A 23819-nucleotide genomic window follows, 5' to 3' on the forward strand; every position below is an offset into this window, starting at 1 on the left:
AACTTGACACAAGGACAAATTAATCCCTGAAAGATTTTAATTATTTTACTGCAATATAATGTCCAGTCTCATTCAACTTAATTGATTTTTATCCATGTCAATGGTCAATGGTTTTGGTATTCGGTCTGAACTTAAATTTGCTTATCATAAGGAAAGAAAAACACATCAGATTTGAAATGACATACTTGTTTAAATTTGGTAGAACAACTGCAACTAACTTGTCCCATGGATATTCCACAATAGTAAATGTAACTAAAATGGATAAAAACTCAAACATGTTATTCTGTAATTAATAAAAAAAATAACCTTTGGGAAACTACAATGATATAAGAAAAACAAAACAATTTGTGATATGTTGTTAGAGAAAAATAAGCAATGTTGTAGTGGTAATACTACCTCCACTTCCTGCCATTGATTATTTTTCTATAGCAACACATCCTGCTATGATTTATTCTTTACATTGCCTCAATAATTATACTCTTATTTGGGCCTGACCACCGGAGTTGCGCACCCTCTGGTGTCCACCAGAGGTTGCTGAACCAAGGTGCAAGGCCCTATTGTTTTCCTAAGGATTCTTCTTCTTCAAGACTTGGCCATTTTTGAGGTGGTTCCCATGGGCCAAAACTCATGAAATTTGGTACACACACCAGTCCTGGCCACCGCTACTCAGGGATAGAGGCTTGGCCCCAGGTGTGTCCAAGGGACTCCACAGCACCCCCACATGTCATTGAGACTTTTGCCCGGTGTATAGTTTCACCTATCCATGCCAAATTTGGTAGGTGTGTGGAGTGCCTTAAGACAAACAAAATTGTAATGTACATTGTATTAGCTATACTCAACAGGAAGTGAGTTATTTTTGGTTTTGTGCGTTTTGACACATTTTGACATTCTCCTCCTCAGCAGTTTGTTGAATTCATGCCAGATTTGGTATACTGGAGGTGCTTGGGCCCTTCATCGCCACTTGTGGCTATATTTATGACTGTAGTCTTGTTAAGATGTTTTCTGGATTTGCTCACTGAGCTTGCTGAATATGACCTTGGTTAAAATAATAGCAAGTGTTGCCAAGCAAAGCAAACCTCGCCTGGTAGCACTTATGATGAATATGCAGGAAAATATCGTGAAAAAACAACCTTTTTGGTGACCTTGACCAAACACACTGCAGGGTTTCCCATACATAGACCATTGTGTGGTGCAGCGCCACACAATGGATTCCTAGCGCCACACAATCAGACTCGCGATTTTGAAAAAAAAAAAAATTCCGTTGCGTATCGTTCCGTTCATTCAGTGCTCTTTCTTGTCGTTCATGCGCGCGTGCGCACACAGAGAGAGAGAGAGAGAGAGGCGTGTCCACAGGCCTGCCGTTGCGCAACAGGGTGTTCTGATAAACTGTCCTACACGTCGATGTAGGACCGTTTATCAGAACACCGGCTGCTGATAGGAATCGGCCGATTTTCACGTGATCGGCCATGACCGGCGACCGGCCGGTCAAAATTAAAATATGCCGATTTTCTGCCGATCAAAACTTGTGTATCACATAGAGATGAAAGTGGAAATACTCATAATTCGCAACTAAAAAGACTGCAGCTACACTGGCAGCTTGAACATGCTTTCTAGTGTGATTGTGTTGCGCTTGCGCAGAACGGTGTCAGTCCCGCGCGCCGAACAAGGTCCGGCGCACGTGCCGTTAACAACAACAAAAAAAAATTCACTATATTTGGATATCCAAATATAGTGATTTTTTTTTTTTGTGCCAGATATTGGATGTGAAAAGAAGAAAACGTTTGTGGTTGTGTGAATTTCCCATTACAGGAATTAATACGTTAGCCTATTACCAAACATCTAGTTAGATTTGTACAAAGAGAGAGAGAAAAATGTCTTTTTGTTTGTTTTACAACCTTGGTTGCACTTGATTCCATTGGAAATTACTCTACAAATACACATTTGACAAAGATGATAGATTGGCTATGGTATAAGTATGACTGGAAATTATTTTTGTATTTTGATACTGAATGGAGAAATGGGTTGTTCCATAAGGCACAAGTTTTCAGATCTAAATAGGCTTATGAAAGTGTGTTCCATAGCAGTAGGCAAATAATAAATGAGGGGGAAGTTGTTTTTGTGCCAGATATTGGATGGGAAAAGAAAAAATGTTTGTGTGAATTTCCTATTTCAGGAATTAATATGTTAATACCAAACATGAAGAAAGATTTTAAAGAACAATGTCTTTTTGTTTGTTTTCAACCTTTGAGGTGTTGAAAATTTATTACTGAAAATCTGGCAGAATGTTCTATTAAACAAAAGATAAAAAGAAAATAGTCTTTGTGTGTGCTGTGAAGTGGCTTGAAAAAATGAAATCGGAATTGGCCAAAATCGGTATCAGCAGGTCACACTCCATGGAAAATCGGAATCGGCCCAAAAAATTGCAATCGGTGCATCTCAAGTAAAAACTAAACTTTAACTTCAATTTTGGTGAGTAATTTTCATAAATTTAAAAGACAGGTTTTCCACCAGCCCTGTGATGACCTGGCGACTTGTCCAGGGTGTACCCCGCCTTTTGCCCGTAGTCAGCTGGGATAGGCTCCAGCTCGCCTGCGACCCTGTAGAACAGGATAAAGCGGCTACAGATAATGAGATGAGATGAGGTTTTCCACCAACATCAAGCCCAGCAAACTAATGGCCTGCCCTGTAATGTAAAGTTGGGTCGAGGAATGAAACCAGGCAGGGTTCTGGTAAAAACTGTTTTAGCTGTCTTCTCTTAAAGAACTTAAAAGAATTTAGATTGAACTGAATAATCTCAAATGCTTCTTGTAGCTTTAAAATAGTCCCAGCAGGTGACTCTGAAGAAAAATACTGTGTGTTTGAACACCGCCCGCTGTAAACACTTTGCACACACCCCAATGACCGACTCCACCGACCGCCACGACACCACCGCGCACGATTCCCTCATCGGCACAGTGGAGCACCACAAATTGCTACCTGGTCTGTGGGAAACACTGCACTGTACTGCTTACTGCTGTCAGCCAATCAGAACACACCATACTGCTCTCACACCGTACTGCACAATTGTTACACTCCTACATTCTTACAGCACAATGACACTGTATATGAGGCAGTAGCCACAAAAACCTTGACCTTGACTGGACTACCCTCAAAATGTTGGAGGTTCTATTTGAGATCATTGCCCATCTATCCTGAAAGTTTCATGAAGATTGGTTCAGCCATTTTCCCATAATATCATTTACCAAAAAAACCCTCTGAAAACAATACCTCACCCCCTGGTGGACTCCATCCCAGGGTGAGGTAATAATAATAATAATAATAATAATAATAATAATAATAATAATAATTTGTGTTGTGTTCTAAATCTTTTGTCCACAATATTTCTGCAGGATTCTCACTAATACTTTAGAGAATTTACAAATTTGTTCAGGCAGATACCATATGAAATAAGTAAAGGCTAGGCCTTGGAAAGAATTTGATAGTTTTGGTGTCAAACTTGAATTGGTCTCGCTTTCATTTGGATTCAACCTTCAGCTTCTTAAAACTCAATACTGACTTGATCTTAGCTAGTCTTGATCCTGAACTTGAAAATGGTGTGTGGCAGTGGGGGCATGGCCAAGCATCGGTCTGTGAATGGAGGGCGGAGTCAGGGAAGGTAAGTGGTGGAATCATTGCACCTGATGGGAATTAACCTGTGTTTGTGTGTCTTCTCCAGTGACCGCGCCTTTTAAAAGGACAGCAGAGAAAGGGAGCTCTCTCCCCAACCAGAACACTTGTGTGTGTGTGTGTGTGTGTGTGTGTGTGTGTGTGTGTGTGTGTGTGTGTGTGTGTGTGTGTGTGTGCGCGTGTGGCTGGGAATTTGAGAAAGGCTGAAAAGAAAAAAAATAAAGAGTTTGTTGAGAACTCAGTTCTGGCCTGCCGTGCTGCTGTGCTCCACCCACCTGGTTGAATACCACAGTGGTGCCGAAACCCGGGAAAGTGCAGAAGGGAATGGCCACATGGAGTCCTCCCCCTTCAAGGACCTGGTCCATGCCCTTACCATGGCCCAACAGAGCCAGCACCAGGCGCTGATCGCCCTCCGGAAGGATCAAGAACAACGCTTTGACAACGCTGGCGCAACAGGAAGATCACCAGGCGCTCTGGCACCTGCTTGTGTTGGAGGGGGCCCCAATCACCACCGCCACGGACCCTCCCCACCTCACCCTAACGAAGATGGGTCCGCAGGATGACCCCGAAGCCTTCCTCGCTCTTTTCAAGCAGGCAGCCGAGGCGTGGGGTTGGCCGGTGGAACAGCATGCTGCGCGCCTCCTCCCCCGCTAACAGGTGAGACACAGCTGGCCGCTCTACAGCTCCCTGCCAACAGCAGGCTGGTCTATGCAGACATCCGCAGGGCCGTCCTCCAGCGCGTGGGTCGCACCCTGGAGCAGCAGCGCTTCCGTGCGCTGCACCTGGAGGAGGTCGGCCAGCCATTCGCATTTGGCCAGCAACTCCGGGACGCCTGCCGGCGGTGGCTGAGGGCCAACAACCGCGACACCGAGGGAATCATCGATCTGGTGGTGCTGGAGCAATTTGTCGCCCGACTTCTGGAAGGAACCACGGAGTGGGTCCAGTGCCATCACCCAGTGTTGCTGGATCAGGCCATTGAGCTGGTGGAGGGCCATATGGTGGCCGTTCCAATGGCAGGACAGTGTGTCTCCCCTTCTCCCCTCTCTCTCCCCCCTTCTGTTCCTTGTCCTTGCCCCATTCCCCCACTGCGGAGGCGGGGGCCGGCTCCACCCCAGCCGGCCTGCCACACCCACACTGTCCTACAGTTTCCTACTTCCATGCCTGTGTCTCCCCCCCCTCAGATGAGTGATCTCTGGAGCACCAGTGCAGAGAGAGAGCCTGGGCCGGTATGCTGGCGCTGCAGGGAACCAGGGCACCTCCAGCATCAGTGCTTGGCAATGGAGGTGGGCGTGGTGGTCCAGATCCCTGACGTGCCGGAGACTGCCCTCGATCGGGCTGGAGCATATCGCATACCGGTGAGTATCGAAGGGGATACGTATCAGGCTTTGGTGGACTCCGGCTGTAATCAGACCTCAATCCACCAAAGCCTGGTGCAAGATGAGGCATTGGGAAGAGCACAGTTGGTGAAGGTGTTGTGTGTGCACAGGGATGTTCACAACTACCCTTTAGTGTCGGTCCACATTCTATTTCGAGGAGAGAAATTTAGAGTAAAGGCAGTGGTTAATCCTCGCCTTACCCACTCAATAATTTTGGGGACTGATTGGCTGGGATTTCGGGAATTAATGACGCATTTAGTGAAGAGTGGGGCCTGCCATAGTTCAGTGGGGGGTAGGTCCCAGAGTGGCTTGGCGGGAGCAACTGTCACAGAGCCGTCTACGTCATCATCGCGTCAGAGTGAGGAGCAGCAGGCTCCTCCTCCCTCTCTCAAGGATTCCCTCACGGATTTCCCATTAGAGCAGTTGCAAGATGAGACTCTGTGGTCAAACGCTCCAGCCAAACGCCACCCCGTCCTTCCCCTATTTTTCCATTATTAAGGATAGATTATACCAGGTGATGCAGGACACTCAGACTAAGGAACAAATAACCCAGCTTTTAATCCCAAAGAGCCGCTGGGAATTTATATTCCAGGCAGCTCACTTTAATCCCATGGCTGGACACTTGGGGCAGGACAAGACACTAACCTGAATAATGGCCCGGTTCTATTGGCCAGGGATTCACGGCGATGTCCGTAGGTGGTGTACGGCGTGCCGCGAATGCCAGTTAGTAAATCCCGCAGCCATCCCAAAAGCGCCTTTGTGCCCTCTGTCATTAATCAAGACCCCGTTCAAAAGAATTGGGATGGATCTCATCGGGCCATTAGATCGGTCAACACGAGGATATTGCTTTATTTTAGTTCTGGTGGACTATGCAATATGATATCCAGAAGCAGTGCCTTTTCGCAATATCTCAGCATGTAGCATTGCAGAAGCACTCTATCGCGTCATCTCCCGGGTCGGAATCCCCAAAGAGATTCTGACTGATCAAGGCACTACGTATATGTCACGTACACTGCGCGAACTGTATGGGTTACTGGGAATTTAGCCTATCTGCACCAGCGTTTATCACCCACAAATGGATGGCTTAGTCGAACGGTTTAATCGCACCCTCAAAAACATAATTAGAAAATTCGTAAGCGAGGACGGACGCATGCAACTGGGGTAAATGGCTCGAGCCCCTGTTATTCGCAGTGTGAGAGGTCCCGCAAGCCTCCACAGGGTTCTCTCCATTCTAATTACTATACGGGCGTAAGCTGCGTGGCATTCTGGATGTGCTACAGGAAAATTGGGAGGAGGGACCTTCAACCAGTAAAAATGAAATTCAATACATTATTGATCTGTGCGCAAAACTCCACACACTCATGCACCTAACCCTGGAGAATTTGCGGCAGGCCCGAGAACGTCAAGTCCATCTGTATGACAGGGGCACGCGCCTTAGGGAATTCACACTGGGAGATAAAGTACTCGTGTTGTTGCCCACGTCGAGCTCTAAATTGATCGCCAGGTGGCAAGGACCCTTTGAGGTCACACAACGAGTCGGGGATGTCGACTATGAGGTGAGGCGAACGGACAGGGGTGGGGTGCTACAGATTTACCACCTCAATCTACTAAAACTTTGGAACGAGGAGGTCCCCGTGGCGTTGGTGTCGGTGGTTCCGGAGAAGGCGGAGCTGGGGCCGGAGGTTCAAAAAGGGAAATTGACATCGCCCACCGCTCCGGTCCCCTGTGGAGACCACCTCTCCCCGACCCAGCTCACAGAGGTCGCCCTGTTGCAAACAGAATTTTCTGACATGTTCTCACTACTGCCCGGCCACACCCACCTCATAGAACACCACATTGAGATGCCCCCGGGGGTAGTAATGTGCAGCCACACTTAAAGACTGTCCAAACACAAAAAAAAGGTGGTTCGGGAAGAGCTCGAGGCCATGCTCGAAATGGGCATCGTCGAGGAGTCCCACAGAGACTGGAGCAGCCCGGTGGTCTTGGTTCCCAAGGCCAACGGGTCAGTCCGGTTCTGCATGGACTATAGGAAAGTCAATGCAGTGTCTAAGTTTGATGCGTACCCAATGCCTCGTATTGACGAGTTGCTCAATTGACTAGGTATGGCTCGTTTTTATTCGACACTGGATTTGACAAAGGGATATTGGCAGATCCCCTTGACTCCGCTATTCCGAGAGAAAACGGCCTTTTCCACACCGTTTGGCTTACACCAGTTCGTCACACTTCCTTTTGGGCTGTTTGGGGCGCCTGCTATGTTCCAGTGGCTTATGGATAGGGTCCTCCACCCCCATGCCACCTATGCGGCCGCCTACTTGGACGATATTATTGTTTATAGTAATGACTGGCCGCAGCACGTGGAACACCTAAGGGCCATCCTTAGGTCGCTGAGGCGAGCGGGTCTCACAGCCAACCCAAAGAAGTGTGTGATTGGGCGGGTGGAAGTACGGTATCTGGGTTTCCACTTGGGCAATGGGCAGGTGCGTCCCCAAATTAATAAGACAGCAGTGATTGCGGCCTGCCCGAGGCTCAAGACCAAAAAGGGGATGAGACAGTTCCTGGGGCTGGCTGGCTACTATTGTAGGTTTATACCTAATTATTCGGACGTCACCAGCCCGCTGACTGATCTCACTAAAAAGGGAGCATCAGATCCGGTCCAGCCGATGGTGTAATGCCAGCGGGCTTTCTCTGAGGTGAAGGCTGCACTGTGTGGGGGGCCACTATTACACTCCCCTGACTTTTCAGTGGCTCCACTGCATGAAGGATGCCAAAGCGCGGATCACCCGTTGATATCTGGCACTCCAGCCGTTTAAGTTCAAGGTGGTCCACAGGCCGAGGGCGCAGATGGTTGTGGCGGATTTCCTCTCCTGTCGGGGGGGGGGAGTCGGCTACAGGCCGGATGGCTCCCCAGCCTGAGTTGGGCAGTGGGGCTATGTCGCAGCGGGGGTGTGGCCAAGTGTCAGTCTGTGAATGGAGGGCGGAGTCAGGGAAGGTAAGTGGTGGAATCATTGCACCTGATGGGAATTAACCTGTGTTTGTGTGTCTTTCCCAGTGACTGCACCCTTTAAAAGGAGAGCAGAGAAAGGGAGCTCTCTCCCCAACCAGAACACTTGTGTGTGTGCGAGCATGTGGCTGGGAATTAGAGAAAGGCTGAAAAGAAAAAAAAAATAAAGAGTTTGTTGAGAACTCAGTTCTGGCCTGCCGTGCTTCTGTGCTCCACCCACCTGGTCGAATACCACATGGTGGTTTTGCCTACACCCTTAACTATATATGGTATATGCTTCTGCTTTCAGTTAAAGGGGGGAGAAAAAAACACTTTTGGACTCATTAATGAAGATGGAAACTACAAAATTCTGTTTGAGAAATAAGACGAGTTTTACTAGATCGTGATGAAACTTATTCCATATCTTCGAAGATTTCTGATCTCAGCAGTTGCTCTGGGCTGAACGCTCTTCGAAAAACCCTTAGCCTGGGGCTGCAATGCCTGTTGGGATCCCATCAGCAAGTGATTCATCATGCACGTTGCAGGTGATAGATACGTCTCATTTAAAAGTCAATGCCAAAGCGCTTTACCATGGCACAGCCGATTTATGGCCACAAGGTGAAGTTATGATGACTGTCCCTATAGTCAGAGTAACAGCTTTTCAATCTTGTCCTCTTCCACATCCCTGTTTCTCTTCTCTTCTCTTTCCTTGCCTTCCTTTCACTTGCCAGTCGTTTCCCCTGAGAGCATGCACTATCAGAGTTTGAAATATGCTGACTGAATCCTAAACTTGGACAGATCCAGGAGGCTCAGATTTGGCTCTGTCTTTCTGAACATCGCAAATAAGCAATACACTCAACCCAAACTAACAAGACTGTCATAAATTGGATTCTCATCAAATATTCATCAAGCTGTTGATATATTTAGATGAAGACAAGTGGCTTGCATGTGATGATGGTGTTTATTGGTACTACATCCTACTATTTATGCCGTTTACTTTCAAGTGCTCATTTTTTTCATGCTGAAAATACACGAAGATCCATGAATAATGAATCACTGGAATGAAAACCATTATCACTGTTCTGAAGAGCTTAGAGCAAGAAAGAACTATGAAAAAGTCATGCTTCTTAAACTAAAGGATAACTTGTAATAAAGCAACACAGAGGGGCAACTTATAACAAAGCAAACTCTTTTGACCTAGAAACAGAAGCTATTAAACATCCCGATACACCTGCCAGGTGACACCATTCTGCTTAGCACAAGCGTTTTGGAGCCAGCTTCTTATTTTAGACTTGCAATTCAAGATATAAAGCATTTCTAGTCCAGCATTAGAGTTACTCAGAGCTACTTTGTGTACATTGAGTTTCTTTCATCAGTACCACTTTAATAGGAATGCTTTCAATCACATGGCAGCAGCACAATACTTAAAGTAGGTATATCGGGTGAAAATTCAAATTCAGTCCAAATTGCTTGGAACTGCTCTCATTGCATTCAGAACTGAATGCTAAACAACATACTTTTTACAGAATCAAAATATGTTTATCCGTTCTTGAGATATTACAAATCAAAAATTGGGGGAAAAAATGCTTAATTTTTAGAAAACTGCCGTAATATTCTGTATGAGGATCACATGGTCCAAAATGGGCCTCATTAACCAATGAGATCAAAAGTTTTTTTTCTTAATAACTTTTCTGTTTTTCAGGATATTTACCTGGGCATTGGCAGGCACATAGATGGTTGTATACTGAATACAAAGTTTGAAAAATTACTAAAAACTAATTATGCAAATTAGTGTTTAATTAGTACTAATTGTGCTAATTAGGTAAACTGTTTAATCTGTACACTCAATAAAAAAGTAATAAAATATTATTTCTAATACCCGCTTTGTGCTCTGTAGACCTTTGTATTTCTCAAAAGTAGGGCCTACTAGTGTTTATTTGAAAGAATATAAATGATAATATTCACAGCTTTCAAGCTTAACCTCGAAAAAACTGTCTGATCCACATCCAGTAAACAATTCCAATTAACTGGATTGAAATTGACACTCGTGTTTTTGACTTCCGTTTTTTTTTAAATAAAATTCCAACCACTAAGATCTCATATTTTTCATCAAAACAACTACAGTTATATTCTAAAATAGGTATTTATTCACATGAATCAGTTTGATTTAAAAAAAAAATAAGTACGTAAAGCTATGAAAACTCACTTCAAAGTCTCCCGTGAATCAGAACATCAAAACAAGCAGATGGAAAATTTTTCAAAGCACTTCATCAGAAACAGTGAGAGCTAGAGAACATCCCTATAAAAGTTATCTGATTGATATTCACGAGCAATCAAGTCAGAAACCGATCAGAAGACAGAGAGCCTGACCGCTTTTTTCTCAAAAAACACAGACAGTTTCCCAACGTCACGCAAGCAGAGTGTGTACTCTGTTGTACAAACTTCAACCTGCCGTTACTCCCAAAGTACTGCAGATCTTAATGAGATAAATTTCTTTGGAAAGCAGAAATAATAAGCTTTGTGATGATAGTATTTACAATAGAAAATATTCAAGAGTTAAACAATGACAGATTTGGAAACTTTGATGAGTGTTTGCATGGACAATTTTAACAGCACAGCTAGCGAGCATCTGATATACCTATATAAAGTCCTGCAGATACAGGTTGTTCATTTCCACATCAAACATGCAGAAAAATTGTGATCTCAGACCATTACATTCCAGGCATTTAGCAGACGCTCTTATCCAGAGTGACATACAACATACCCAGAGCAGCCTGGGGAGCAGTTAGGGTTAGGTGCCTTCCACAAGGGCACTTCAGCCATTCCTGCTGGTTCAGGGAATCAAATCAGCAACCTTTTGGTTCCAAAGCTGCTTCTCTAACCTTTAGGCTATGGCTTCCCCTGAACATGGACCATTGAGTTCAGACCCACTGAATATGGACCATTGAAGACTGGAAAAACATCATAAGGATTGCATTTTTTTCCAGTCTTCAACTGTGTTCCCACTGTCTCAGATTCCTGTTCCTGGTTGAGAGAAGTGTGACCTGATGGTGTTCTGCTGTTTGCTGTGGTGCACTGACCTCAAGGTTCGGTATTCAATTATGCATTCTGAGATGCTTTTTGACTCACCACTGTTGTAAAGAGTGATTATTTGAGTTACCATACACTTCCCGTGAGTGTGAACCAGTCTGGTCATTTTCCGTGAACATCTCCCGTCACCAATCTTTCTCATCAACTCTAGAGACTCTTGTGAATCCTAACTCGATAGCAGAATAGTATAAGATTTCTTCTAGGATTGTCATGTATTTGGCAGTGTCCACTGACTGGTTTCCAAGTCCCTGCTGATAAACAGCGTTTGCACAAGAAGATACCACCACCACCATGGTTCACTGTAGGGATGTAACGAGCTGTAAGTGTTGAGTTTCCATGAAAACTCATGCTTGCATCAAGGACAAAAAGTACAATTTTCATTTCATGAAACCAAAGTAGCTTTGTACTCGACACATTTGCTGAGTTGCTGAGAATGGATTTCCATGGGATGTTAAAAGATTGTTGTTGTTGTTGTTGTTGTTGTTTTAACCAAAACTTGATTGATACTTTTCCAGTAAAAAAATGTCCTTTTTTAATAGTTATTTGCTCTTTTCTTTTTTAAATAATGCTGTTTATATTGGTTAGTTCTCTGTCAAACTCTTGGGCCATCCTGGTGCAGATGTATTTATACAGAGATCATTTGACACTTGCACACAGGTGGATCCCTTTGGGAAGCTGGAGCTTCCTTTTGAACTGCCTTTTGGGTGAGAGGCAGGGTACACCCTGGGCAGGTCGCCAGTCCATCACAGGGCTAACACAGAGATGAACAACCATCACACTCACATTCACACCTGTGGGCAATTTAGCGTAGCCAGTTGACCTAATCAGCATGTCTTTGGACTGTAGAAGGAAACCAGAGCACTCTGAAAAAGCCCATATAGGCATGCGGAGAAGACGCAAACTCCACACAGAAAGGCCCCAGTTGGCCACAAGGTTTGAAGCCAGAACCTTCTTGCTGTGAGGCAACAATGCTAACCACAAGTTAGCTGCAAGGCGGCTGCACCATCATGCTGCCCAACATTATTATATGATTATATAATATATTATTTACTTTGGGGTGGCACAGTGGTGTAGTAGTTAGCACTGTTGCCTCACAGCAAGCAGTTTCTGGGTTCAAGCCCAACAGCCGATGAGGGCCTTTCTGTGTGGAGTTTGCATGTTCTCCCCATGTCTGCATGGGTTTCCTCTGGGTGCTCCGGTTTCCCCCAAAGTCCAAAGACATGCAGGTTAGGATAATTGGTGGCTCTAAATTGACCGTAGGTATGAATGCGAGTGTGAATGGTTGTTTGTCTCTATGTGTCAGCCCTGCAATGACCTGGCAACTTGTCCAGGGTGTACCCTGCCTCTCACCCATAGTCAGCTGGGTTAGGCTCCAGCTTGCCTGCAACCCTGTAGAACAGGATAAGCGGCTCCAGATAATGGATGTATGGATGGGTGGATGGATGGATGGATGGATTATGTAAAAGGTATAGTGGAGATACCATAGTGGGCATGGTTAAATCATTTTAGCGCAGAAGATGACATACAGAGCACTTAAGTCAAAGTCGGATTCATTGCTATACATCACATGCTTGTGACAGAGAGTTATCTTCAATAATCTTCTAAGACTGGGTTGTAGATCACTCTTTTCACTTCCTTTTAATCTTTCATCCTTTACAAGGCCTCCATTTCCTTAATTAATTTGAGACAGATTGAATCTTGCATGTTGGTTTTATACTGACAGCGTTAGTTTAAAGCTGCTGCAGATTGGCAATTCCTATTGTCTGTTCTAATCACTGCAATCCTGATCCTTCTTCCTGAGCTAAACACCAATTAAACTCAGGGTGCTTTTGAGATCCGAAATCTGCCATTGTTTTGATTTATTTGTTTTTGTTTGTTTGTTTTTTCCTGCAGGAAAGAGCCAATGAGAGGCTCTGGAAATTACTGGATGGCCATCATGCTCTTCAGCAGTGTCCTCGCTGCAGAGGCTCGGCCCAGTACGGATACACTCGCTCCTCCGGACTATCGACCGCTTGTTCGATTCCGACACAAGGTATCGATTTTTCCTGTTCTATTAGGCCTCTCCTAACAATATGAGAGCACTGCCTCAGCGAATATGAAGCTAATTAGTGAACAAGTCAACAGCATTTCGAGGAAGCTTTTGATTTCTGTGCTTCAAGGGAAGATAGGATTTATAGTGCTACCCTTTTTCAGTGGATCTGACACCAAGCCCATATGATGATATATTGGATGAGTGTTAAGGTGCAATGTCCTGCAAAAGTATTCATCCCCCTTGGTGTTTGTCCTGTTTTGTCACATTACAAATTAGAATTAAAATGGATTTTTTTTTTTTTTTGGGGGGGGGGGGGGGGTTAGAACCATTTGATTTACACAACATGCCTACAACTTTAAAATTACTTTTTTGTTAAATTGTGACACAAACAATAAGATTGAAAAAACAAAACAAAAAAACCCCCAGAAATCTGGAGTGTGCATAGATATTCACCCCCCCCAAGTCAATACTTTGTAGAGCCACGATTTTCTGCAATTACATCTGCAAGTTTCTTGGGGTATGTCTTTATTAGCTTAGCACATCTAGCCACTGGGATTTTTGCCCATTCCTCAAGGCAAAACTGCTCCAACTCCTTCAAGTTAGATGGGTTGCGTTGGTGTACAGCAATCTTCACGTTATGCCACAGATTCTCAGTTGGATTTTAGTCTGGGCTTTGATTAGGCCATTCCAAGACATTTAAATGTTTCCCTTTAAACCACTCCAGTGTAGCTTTAGCAGTATGTTTAGGGTCATTGTCTTGTGGAATGTGAACCTTCATCCCAGTCTCAAACTTCTGGCCAACTCAAACAGGTTTTTCTCCAGAATTGCCCTATATTTTGCCATCCATCTTTCCTTCAATCCTGACCAGCTTTCCTGTCCCTGCAGAAGAAAAACATCCCCACAGCATGCTGCTGCCACCACCATACTTCACTGTAGGAATGGTGTTCTCAGGGCGATGGGAAGTGTTGGGTTTGTGCCACACACGGCATTTCCCATGATGATCAAAAAGTTCAATTTTAGTCTCAACTGACCAGAGAATCTTTTTGAGGGGTCTGCCACATGCTGTTGGGCAAACTCCAAATGTGTGCTCTTATTTATTTATTTTTATTTATTTATTTTTTTTTCTTTAAGCAGTGGCTTTTTTCTGGCCAGTCTTCCATAAAGCCCCACTTTGTAGAGTGTATGGCTTAAAGTGGTCCCATGGACAGATCCTTCTATTTCCGGCGTGGATCTCTGCAGCCCCTTCAGCATTATCATTGGTGTCTTTGTTGCATCTCTGATTAATGTCCTCCTTGCCCGGTCTGTGAGTTTTGGTGGGCAGCCTTCTCTTGTAGTGGTGCCATATTCTTTCCATTTTGCTATAATGGATTTAATGGTGCTCCCTGCAATATTCAATGTTTGGGATATTTTTTATAACCCAACCCTGATCTATACTTCTCCACAATTTTGTCTCTGACCCGTTTGGAGGCTCCTTGGTTTTCATGTTGCTTGCTTAGTAGTGTAGCAGAGTCAGAGTCCTTCCAGAACAGATTGATTTATGCAGACATCATGTGACAGATCATGTGACACTTTGATTGCACATAGGTGGATCTTAATCAACTAATTATGTTACTTATGAAGTTAATTGGTTGGACCAGCTCTTACTTAGGGGTTTCATACGAAAAGGGGCGAATACCTATGCAGACTCCAGATTTCTGTTTTTCAATCATAATTATTGTTTGTGTCATAATAAAAATCAGTTTCCACCTTTAAAGTGGTAGGCATGTTGTTCAAATCAAATGGTGCTAACCTCCCCAAAATCCATTTTAATTCCAGCTTGTAATGCAACAAAACAGGACAAACACCAAGGGGGATGAATACTTTTGCAAGACACTGTAACAAAGTGTAGAGGGTTAAGTTGTAGGTGGCAGATTCTAACCTTCTATCTGCAATCAACTTGGTGCCACCCAGTGCCATTGCGTAATTGCACAATTATTGACTGACTCCAACAGCAGGGGGGGTTTGATATTGTGTGTGCACTCAATCACACACAATCAAGGCATCGAGACAGGCCTTTTGTTTTCATAACAAGTTCTTCCTGTTTCCCGTGTTTCGTTCACTGCAGGAACCTCACCTTATATCATGGATCAATTAAACTCTGACGGCAGCACTGAGGCAGGCTGCGAGCTCAGGGCAAAAGAGGCCGACTCTTTGTCACAGCTGAGCCAGTGAAACTGTAAAACAAAGCCTGTTGATGTCTCCTTGAGGGAACAAAATCTCTGTTTCAGACTTAGAGGGATTTAAAAAACAGGACAAGGTTTCACAGGTTTCCTGCAGGCGAAACTTCATCAATTTCTCCCTGACAGTCTTGTTTCAGGAAGCTAAATTAGGCCTGTCAAATAATTAATTATTGGCAAGGATTTAATGCGAGCTTGCAAATCAATGTTGCCTTGCCAATAGGTTGAATGGAACTAAAAGAAATAAACATGATAATATAAAGAAAGAAATACAGCATTTCATTATAATTAATTCATTGCTAATTGATGTGCATTTAAATAGCAAATACTGTAAAGAGCAGGTTAGTAAAACTAGCTTTATTTAAGATCCTCATTCTGAATTTTGTAATGATAAATATTGCTTACTTCTTCAAAATGGCAGGGTTTTTTGGCAATGTGACACTAGGGCTGTAGTCAAGAACAACATCATCATGTTCATGACATTTCCAAGACCAAGACTAGATGAGATCAAGTCAATATCAAGTCAAGTTTGATTTCAAATAAGTCAAGATTGAGACCAAAAACCATCAAATACTTTTGAGGCCATGTCTTTACTTCAGCTAACCAGCTTCATTTGTGCATTGTACCAATTATTAAGCTTTTTTTTCTAGAAGAAGGAATTACTTCTGGTTAAACTTTGTGAAAAGAAAAGGCAACTAACATTCATCCATTATCTGTAGCTACTTATCCTGTACAGGATCACAGGGAAGCTGGAGCCTATCCCAGCTGACTATAGGGGAGAGGCAGGATACACCCTGGACAAGACGCCAGGTCATCGCAGGGCTGACACATAGAAACAAACAACCATTCAGACGATTCTACAGTCAATTTATGCCGCTTTTCCACTACAAACGCGGCTGAGCCGTGCCGTGCCGAGTCGAGCTGAGTCGGGCTGAGCGGGGCTATTGAAGTTGCATTTCGACTACAACCGCGCTGAACCGTGCTGGCTGGAAGTGGGTGGACACATTGGGTGGAGTTAGCGAAAGTGGGTGGACGTCACGTGATGTCGTTAAGCAGCGCAAACAGTGACATCAGTGACAGTGGCGGAACAAGTCAGAGCCGGGCCGGGGGCGGGGCAAATGACCGGGCCCTTTATTAAAGCTTATCATAACATCATTTTAGGTTACAAAATGTCCGCAACTGCGGTGTTTACCAATTTCAACACTACCGGGTGCAACTATGTTATTTAGTACATCAAGTCCTTCAAACGAACATGTAACTCAGAAACAAAAAACATTAGGATACTGTACATGGCTCATAATAAAACATCAATAGCCTACTGCGCGCATTATTTGAAGGGCATACGAATGAGCGCTCAGAGTGGTGACAGGAAGAGTCAGAAATAAAAGGAGGGCGGTGCAAACCTCACTGAATGCACTGTGTTTACCAATTTCAACACTACGGGGTGCAACTATGTTATTTTGTACATTAAGTCCTTCAAACGAACATGTAACTCAAACAAAAAAACATTCGGCGACATACTGTACATGGCTCATAATAAAACATCAATAGCCTACTGCGCGCATTATTTGAAGGGCATACGGCGAGCCTTGCGCTCCGCGAACTCGTCCACGATGCTCTGTGTCACTGATTCAGTGATCTTTTAAGCGGTAGTCTCACGACCCGAATAGTAAACAATAAACATGGAGGACATGGAGTCGTTAGTATTGCTGGTCTTGGTGCTGTAGCTTGTTGTCACCTACAACGCCAACAGATACTGGCAAGAGCGTATAGATGAGGCGAGGCGCATAAGGCTTCAGAAATTCTCGTAATTCATAATTATTCTTCTTCCGGGTTTGCGGTGTTTACAGATCCCAGCGCGCTCGCGGGGCGTGTGTGGGCATGTGAGGACACGCCTCCTCACCAATCAGTGCACAGGGGAGTGTCTGCTCACGCCCCCAGCCTCAGTCGGCACGGTTTGGCTCGCTTCAGCCCCACTCCAAAACGGTGCGAGTTTTAGGGGCTAAGCAGGGCTGAAACGAGCTGAGTTGTGCTGGTTTTTGGTAGTCGAAACGCGAGCCGTGTCGGGCTGAAGTGAGCTGAAGCGAGCTGAAGCGAGCTGAAAAAGGGTAGTGGAAAAAGGCCATTAGAGCCACCAATTAACCTAACCTGCATGTCTTTGGACTGTGGGGGAAACCAGAGCACCCAGCAGAAACCCACACAGAAAAGCCCTCATCAGCCGTTGGACTTGAACTCAGGATCTTCTTGCTTTGAGGTGACAGTGCTATCCACTACACCACCATGCCGCCCACAATGAACATTATTTTAACAAAATCTCAGTCAAGACCAAAGCCCAATATCAAGAATAGTGTAGTAGTATTTGAAACCGGTCTTGGTCTCCAGACCAGTCTCAAGACTACTTTTTGAAGGTCTTGGAGTCGACCGCATTTTTACTTGGTATTGTCTTGGTCTCAGACATAGGCCAACTAAAGAGTTGGCCTAGTGGTTAGTGTGTCTGCCTCTTGACTGGGAGATCGTGAGTTCTGCTTGTGGTCGGGTCATACCAAAGACCATTATAAAAATGGTAACTTCTGGCAAGGCATGCCACAATACAGCTGGGAATAGGGAATTAAACTCTTGCGGTTACCAGATGGCCAGCCAGCCCCCCACTGTAACCCTAGCTATATAACAGGTGAGAGGCTGAGAGCTATAGAAATGAGATTGGCGCCACCCGATGTGCCTTGATGGCATAGGAAGGGCTTTGACTTTTGATTGATTCAGACAGAGGACTTGAGGTTTTTTTCAAGACCAGTCAAGACCGACCTGGCAACTTGTCCAGGGTGTACCCCGCCTTTCGCCCGTAGTCAGCTGGGATAGGCTCCAGCTTGCCTGCGACCCTGTAGAAGGATAAAGCGGCTAGAGATAATGAGATGAGATGAGTCAAGACCACAACTGTGGGGATTTCACTAAATTGCCTGTATATTGTCTGATTTCTTTGTTAGCATTGTTACTGAGATTGGATGCAAAATTTCCTGCTTAAAATGCGACCAATAACATGACTCATTACTTATTTGAAACTTGTGTTACTGTTAATGGCCGTCACCCCTCCCCCGCCCCCTTCACACACACTAGTCTGGTTCTGGTCTTGACTCAGTCTCACCCTGCCTTTGTCCTGGTCTTGACTTTATCTCAACCACTCAAAATCTTGGTCTTGATACTCTTTGGTCTTGGTCCTGACATGGTCTCAGTTTAGGTAGCCTTGACTACAGCACTAGTCTCAGAACAAATACCTGGACTGGAGTCCAAGACTGAAATGAAGCTTATCAAATACTATACATTTGGCCAATATTTTGTTCTCATATCTTTTCCTCACTTCCACTGAATGCATGTAAATTAAACAAGTGTTTGTTTTACATGTCTTTGGTCACTCTTGCCAAATTTCTTGCCAAATGTTTGTTATTCGACCTGACATTACCATTTACCTGACCTTTTATCCTGTCTGAATCTTGATCTTTTGTGTCTGACCCATGACTGCTTCCTGATTTTGAGTTTTGGATCATGTTAATGCGTTCTGTAAACCTGGACTTTGCAAATAAATGCCAGCACATGGATTCACACCCAAACTCGTACCCTGACTATAAACCCTGAATATAATAAAGTATGGCAATAAGAAGTAGCAGTAACAGCCTCACACACAAATATGAGGTCATAGCTATATAAATCTGTCTTGGAAATAGAAAAAGATAAACAGATGGAATATTCATTTTATGAAAGTAAAAGGTCAAAGGAAATCAATAACAAGCACCATGTACTTTAAGCTCCAAAAATACCTGGCCCTGTTTGCTTTCTGGGTTGAGTAAAATTCTGTATAGCAATATTATATATGAAGGGCGGCACGGTGGTGTAGTGATTAGCGCTGTCGCCTCACAGCAAGAAGGTCCGGGTTCGAGCTCCGTGGCCGGCGAAGGCCTTTCTGTGCGGAGTTTGCATGTTCTCCCCGTGTCCACGTGGGTTTCCTCTGGGTGCTCCGGTTTCCCCCACAGTCCAAAGACATGCAGGTTAGGTTAACTGGTGACTCTAAATTGACCGTAGGTGTGAATGTGAGTGTGAATGGTTGTCTGTGTCTATGTGTCAGCCCTGTGATGACCTGGCGACTTGTCCAGGGTGTACCCCGCCTTTCGCCCGTAGTCAGTTGGGATAGGCTCCAGCTTGCCTTGTAGAACAGGATAAAGCGGCTAGAGATAATGAGATGAATATTATATATGACTTTTTTTTTTTTAGTAATGCTGTGATTTTTGTGATTCAGCTCCACTGTCATGATAACAATTACAGATGAAATTACTGAGGTTTATTTGTTTTTTTAATGTGTGCTTGGTACAGTTATTTATATCCTCCTGTTGTTGTTAGCAAATGGTTCTAGCTTTCTAAAAGGTTATACTTCATACTTCAGACATATTTTTTAAATGGCAGTCCTTTGTTTAAGTGTTCCACATACTGTATACATGCAAATGTATTAGACTTACCGTATTTTTGTCTTAGATATAAGTAATAGACTACCTTCCAGACAACAACTGAAGGTTAAATTTAACATGAGCAGAGAATGACAGGAAGGGCATTGTGGGATTAGAGAAATGATCTGGACTTAGCAGGTGTCTCTAGCCTAAGAAAATGCATTTATGCATATCTGCAAATAAATCCGTGGATGCTAATCCTTTCACAGATGGACAGACAGCATTTTTAAGAACATCACAAAAGAATTGGGATGAACGTACATGCAGGAAAATCAACTGGGGTTTGAATAATCCTTTGAGATAAATGAATGTCAAACCACCACCTACTGAGAGTAATTAATCTGCGTTTTTTTTAATGATGTCAGTGATGTCTTATCTTATCAGTCAAGTGGAAAGACAAGTGGAGGTAGAGGGAAAGAAAAAAGCAAGGAAAAGAGTTCAAGCTGTGCTTCATTTTTTCGTAGCCATGAACATATCGTAAAGTTAGATAAGAGAGACAGAGAGAGGGGGATTTTTATTCACACTTTTTACTCACATTGGCCACTAGGAAAACACTGTACAACAAAATCTATCAAAGTTTCCATGCTCACATCATACCGGTACACATGAAAATCAATTACTTTAATATTAATGAGACGGGCTAGTGTTGTATTACTTGAGACTGGTTTATTTTATGAAGGTCTCGGTTTTGTCTCAGAATCGACCACATTTTTACTTGGTCTTATCTTGGTCTTGGACAAAGATGACTCAAGATTTTATTTCAAAATCAATCAAGACCATGACTGTGTGGATTTCACTAAATTGCCTATACATTGCCTGATTTATTTGTTAACATCGTTACTGTGATTGGATGTAAAATTTCCTGCTTCAAATGCAACCAATAACGTGACTCATTGCTAATTTGAAATATTTCTTCCTGTTAATGGATGTCATCCCTCCCCACCCCCTTCACACACACTGGTCTGGTCCTGGTCTTGACTCGGTCTCGGCCTGCCTCGATCTTGGTCTTGACTTGATCTCAACCCCTTAAAGTCTTGGTCTTGTCTTGATCTTGATACACTTTGGTATTGGTCATGACATGATCTCAGTTTAGGTGGTCTTGACTACAAGGACACTCGGTAGAGTACATACCTCCACTAAGCTACATATGGGAATATCCACAAAACATCCTGGATCCACATACATGTCCAGATTTGCATCAAAATCTAATCAATTGTTCCTTGGCTGATGGCCCACCTTTCCTCAAAATTTCATCAAAATAAATTCACGACTTTTTGAGTGACATTTGGAACAGACAAACAAACAAACATAGTCGAAAACAAACTCCAACAAAGATGGTGGAAGTAAAAATATATATTGAATACATTTAACAGTTATTCCATGAAATCGAGTCGCACATGAGCTGATCACTATAAGCCATGTATGATGAGATTGAGTGGAATAACTGTTTTATTCTATTCACATTCACTGGATTTTGAGAAACCGAGCATTTTTATGTTTTATTTTTCCTTTCAAATTTGATAAATAAAAACTTTATACAAAACGTCCGACAAAATAATGTCTGCTGAGAATGTAAACAAACTGGCGAAATGCCAGGTGCAATTTATGAAAAATGCTATAATAATAATTCTTGAAAAATTAAAAAAGATACATTCTTACCATAAAATACTTATATTCCATATTTTGCTTTTTTGTTTGTTTTTTCCTTCTTCTTCTTCAGGGTTTTTTGGCAGCTGGCAAACCAACTTAAAGGTACATTACTGGTACCAGCTGAGCTGAAATGTGGAACAGGAGATACTGGGGGGGGGCTATATTCTTTTTGCTATTTCTGTTTCTTTTAAATACTTGATAACAACTTTTGGGGTTTTGTTTTCAAGTAGAGTTTTTATTTCGTCCTCGGTTGGTTCAGCAACACACTCCACCATTTTTTTTTCTACTCACAGTATGAGCTGATAGCCTAGTTGTACAGTAGCCAATCAGAGCCTGCAACTGCTCATATCCAGTGAATATGGATAGAATAATAGATAATATACAGTGGCATGCAAAAGTTTGGGCACCCTTACTGAAAATGGCTGTTACTGTGAATAGTTAAGTGAGCAGTAGATGAACTGATCACCAAAAGGCATAAAGGTAAAAATGACACATTTCTTTTCAGCATTTTCTGCAAGATTGGTGTATTATTTTTGTTTTGTACAATTGGAGAGTGAAAAAAGAAAAGGAAGACCATGCAAAAGTTTGGGCACCCCAATACATTTGAGTTCTCAGGTAACTTTTACCAAAGTTCCAGACCTTAATTAGCTTATTGAGCTGTGGCTTGTTCAAATTCTTCGTTAGGAAAGGTCAGATGATGCAGATTTCAAAGCTGTATAAATTCTCTGACTCCTCAAACTTGTCCCTAAAATCAACAGCCATGGGCTCCTCTAAGCAACTCCCTCGCATCCTGAATAATAAAATAATTGATGCTCACAAAGCAGGAGAAGGCTACAAGAACATAGCAAAGTGTTTTCAGGTAGCTGTTTCCTCAGATTGTAATGTTATTAAGAAATTGCAGTTAACAGAAACAGTGGAGATCAAGGTGAGGTCTGGAAGATGATGAACACTTTTTGAAAGAACTGCTCATTGGATTGCTAGAAAGGCAGATAAAAACCCCTGTTTGACTGCAAAAGACCAGAAAGATTTAGCAGACCCTGGAGTGGTGGTGCACTGTTCTACTATGCAGCGACACCTGAACAAATATGACCTTCATGGAAGAGTCATCAGAAGAAAATCTTTCCTGCATCCTAGCCACACAATTCAGCATCTGAAGTTTGCAAATGAACATCTAAATAAGCCTGATGCATTTTGGAAACAAGTCCTGTGGACTGATGAACTCAAAATAGAACTTTTTGGCCACAATGTGCAAAGGTATGTTTGGAGAAAAAAGGGTGCCAAATTCCAGGAAAAGAACACCTCTCCAACTCTGAAGCATGGGTGTGGATCGATCATGCTTTGGGGTTGTGTTGCAGCCAGTGGCACAGGGCACATTTCATTGGTCGAGGGAAGCATGGATTCAAATAAATACCAGCAAATTCTGGAAGCAAACATCATACCATCTGTAAAAAAGTTGAAGTTAAAAAGAGGATGGGTCCTACAATAAGACGATGATCCAAAACACACCTCAAAACCTACCATGGAATACTTCAAGAGGCACAAGCTGAAGGTTTTGCTGTGGCCCTCACAGTCCCCTGACCTAAACATCATTGAAAATCTGTGGATAGATCTCAAAAGAGCAGTGCATGCAAGACAGCCCAAGAAACTTGTACTGTAGAACTGGAAGCCTTTTGCAAGGACGAATGTGTGAAAATCCCCCAGATAAGAACTGAAAGATTATTAGCTGGCTACAAAAAGTGTTTACAAGCTGTGATACTTGCCAAAGGGGGTGTTACAAGATACTAACCATGCAGGGTGCCCAAACTTTTGCTTTGGGCCCTTTCCCTTTTTTTGTCATTTTGAAAATGTAAAAGATGAAAAAAGTGTTTTTGCTTAAAATATAAAGGGAATGAGTCATCTTTAACTTCATGCCTTTTGGAGATCATTTTATCTTCAACTTGCTTAACTGTTCACAGTAACAGCAATTGTGACCAGGGGTGCCCAAACTTTTGCATACCACTGTACTTTATCTGAAGATTAAAATGATTATTTCAACCATATCATCTGCTTCTGGGCAGCATGGTGGTGTAGTGGTTAGCGCTGTTGCCTCACAGCAAGAAGGTCCGGGTTCGAGCCCCGTGGCCGGCGAGGGCCTTTCTATGCGGAGTTTGCATGTTGTCCGCGTGGGTTTCCTCTGGGTGCTCCAGTTTCCCCCACAGTCCAAAGACATGCAGGTTAGGTTAACTGGTGACTCTAAATTGACCGTAGGTGTGAATGTGAGTGTGAATGGTTGTCTGTGTCTATGTGTCAGCCCTGTGATGACCTGGCGACTTGTCCAGG

General features: G+C 43.4%; 1 protein-coding gene across 1 annotated transcript in view; it reads left to right on the forward strand.

Annotated features, from left to right (window-relative positions):
• The window catches only part of fstl5 (follistatin-like 5), a 427630-nt gene that overhangs the window by 22806 nt on the left and 381005 nt on the right, over positions 1–23819 (forward strand). The window contains exons 2-3 of the mRNA XM_060926685.1: positions 11698–11816; positions 13006–13144. Of these exons, the coding sequence (XP_060782668.1) occupies positions 11698–11816; positions 13006–13144 (258 nt within the window). The remainder of the gene's footprint in view (positions 1–11697; positions 11817–13005; positions 13145–23819) is intronic.

The sequence above is a fragment of the Neoarius graeffei genome, chromosome 8, assembly GCF_027579695.1.
Source record: "Neoarius graeffei isolate fNeoGra1 chromosome 8, fNeoGra1.pri, whole genome shotgun sequence".
Taxonomy (NCBI): Eukaryota; Metazoa; Chordata; class Actinopteri; order Siluriformes; family Ariidae; genus Neoarius; species Neoarius graeffei.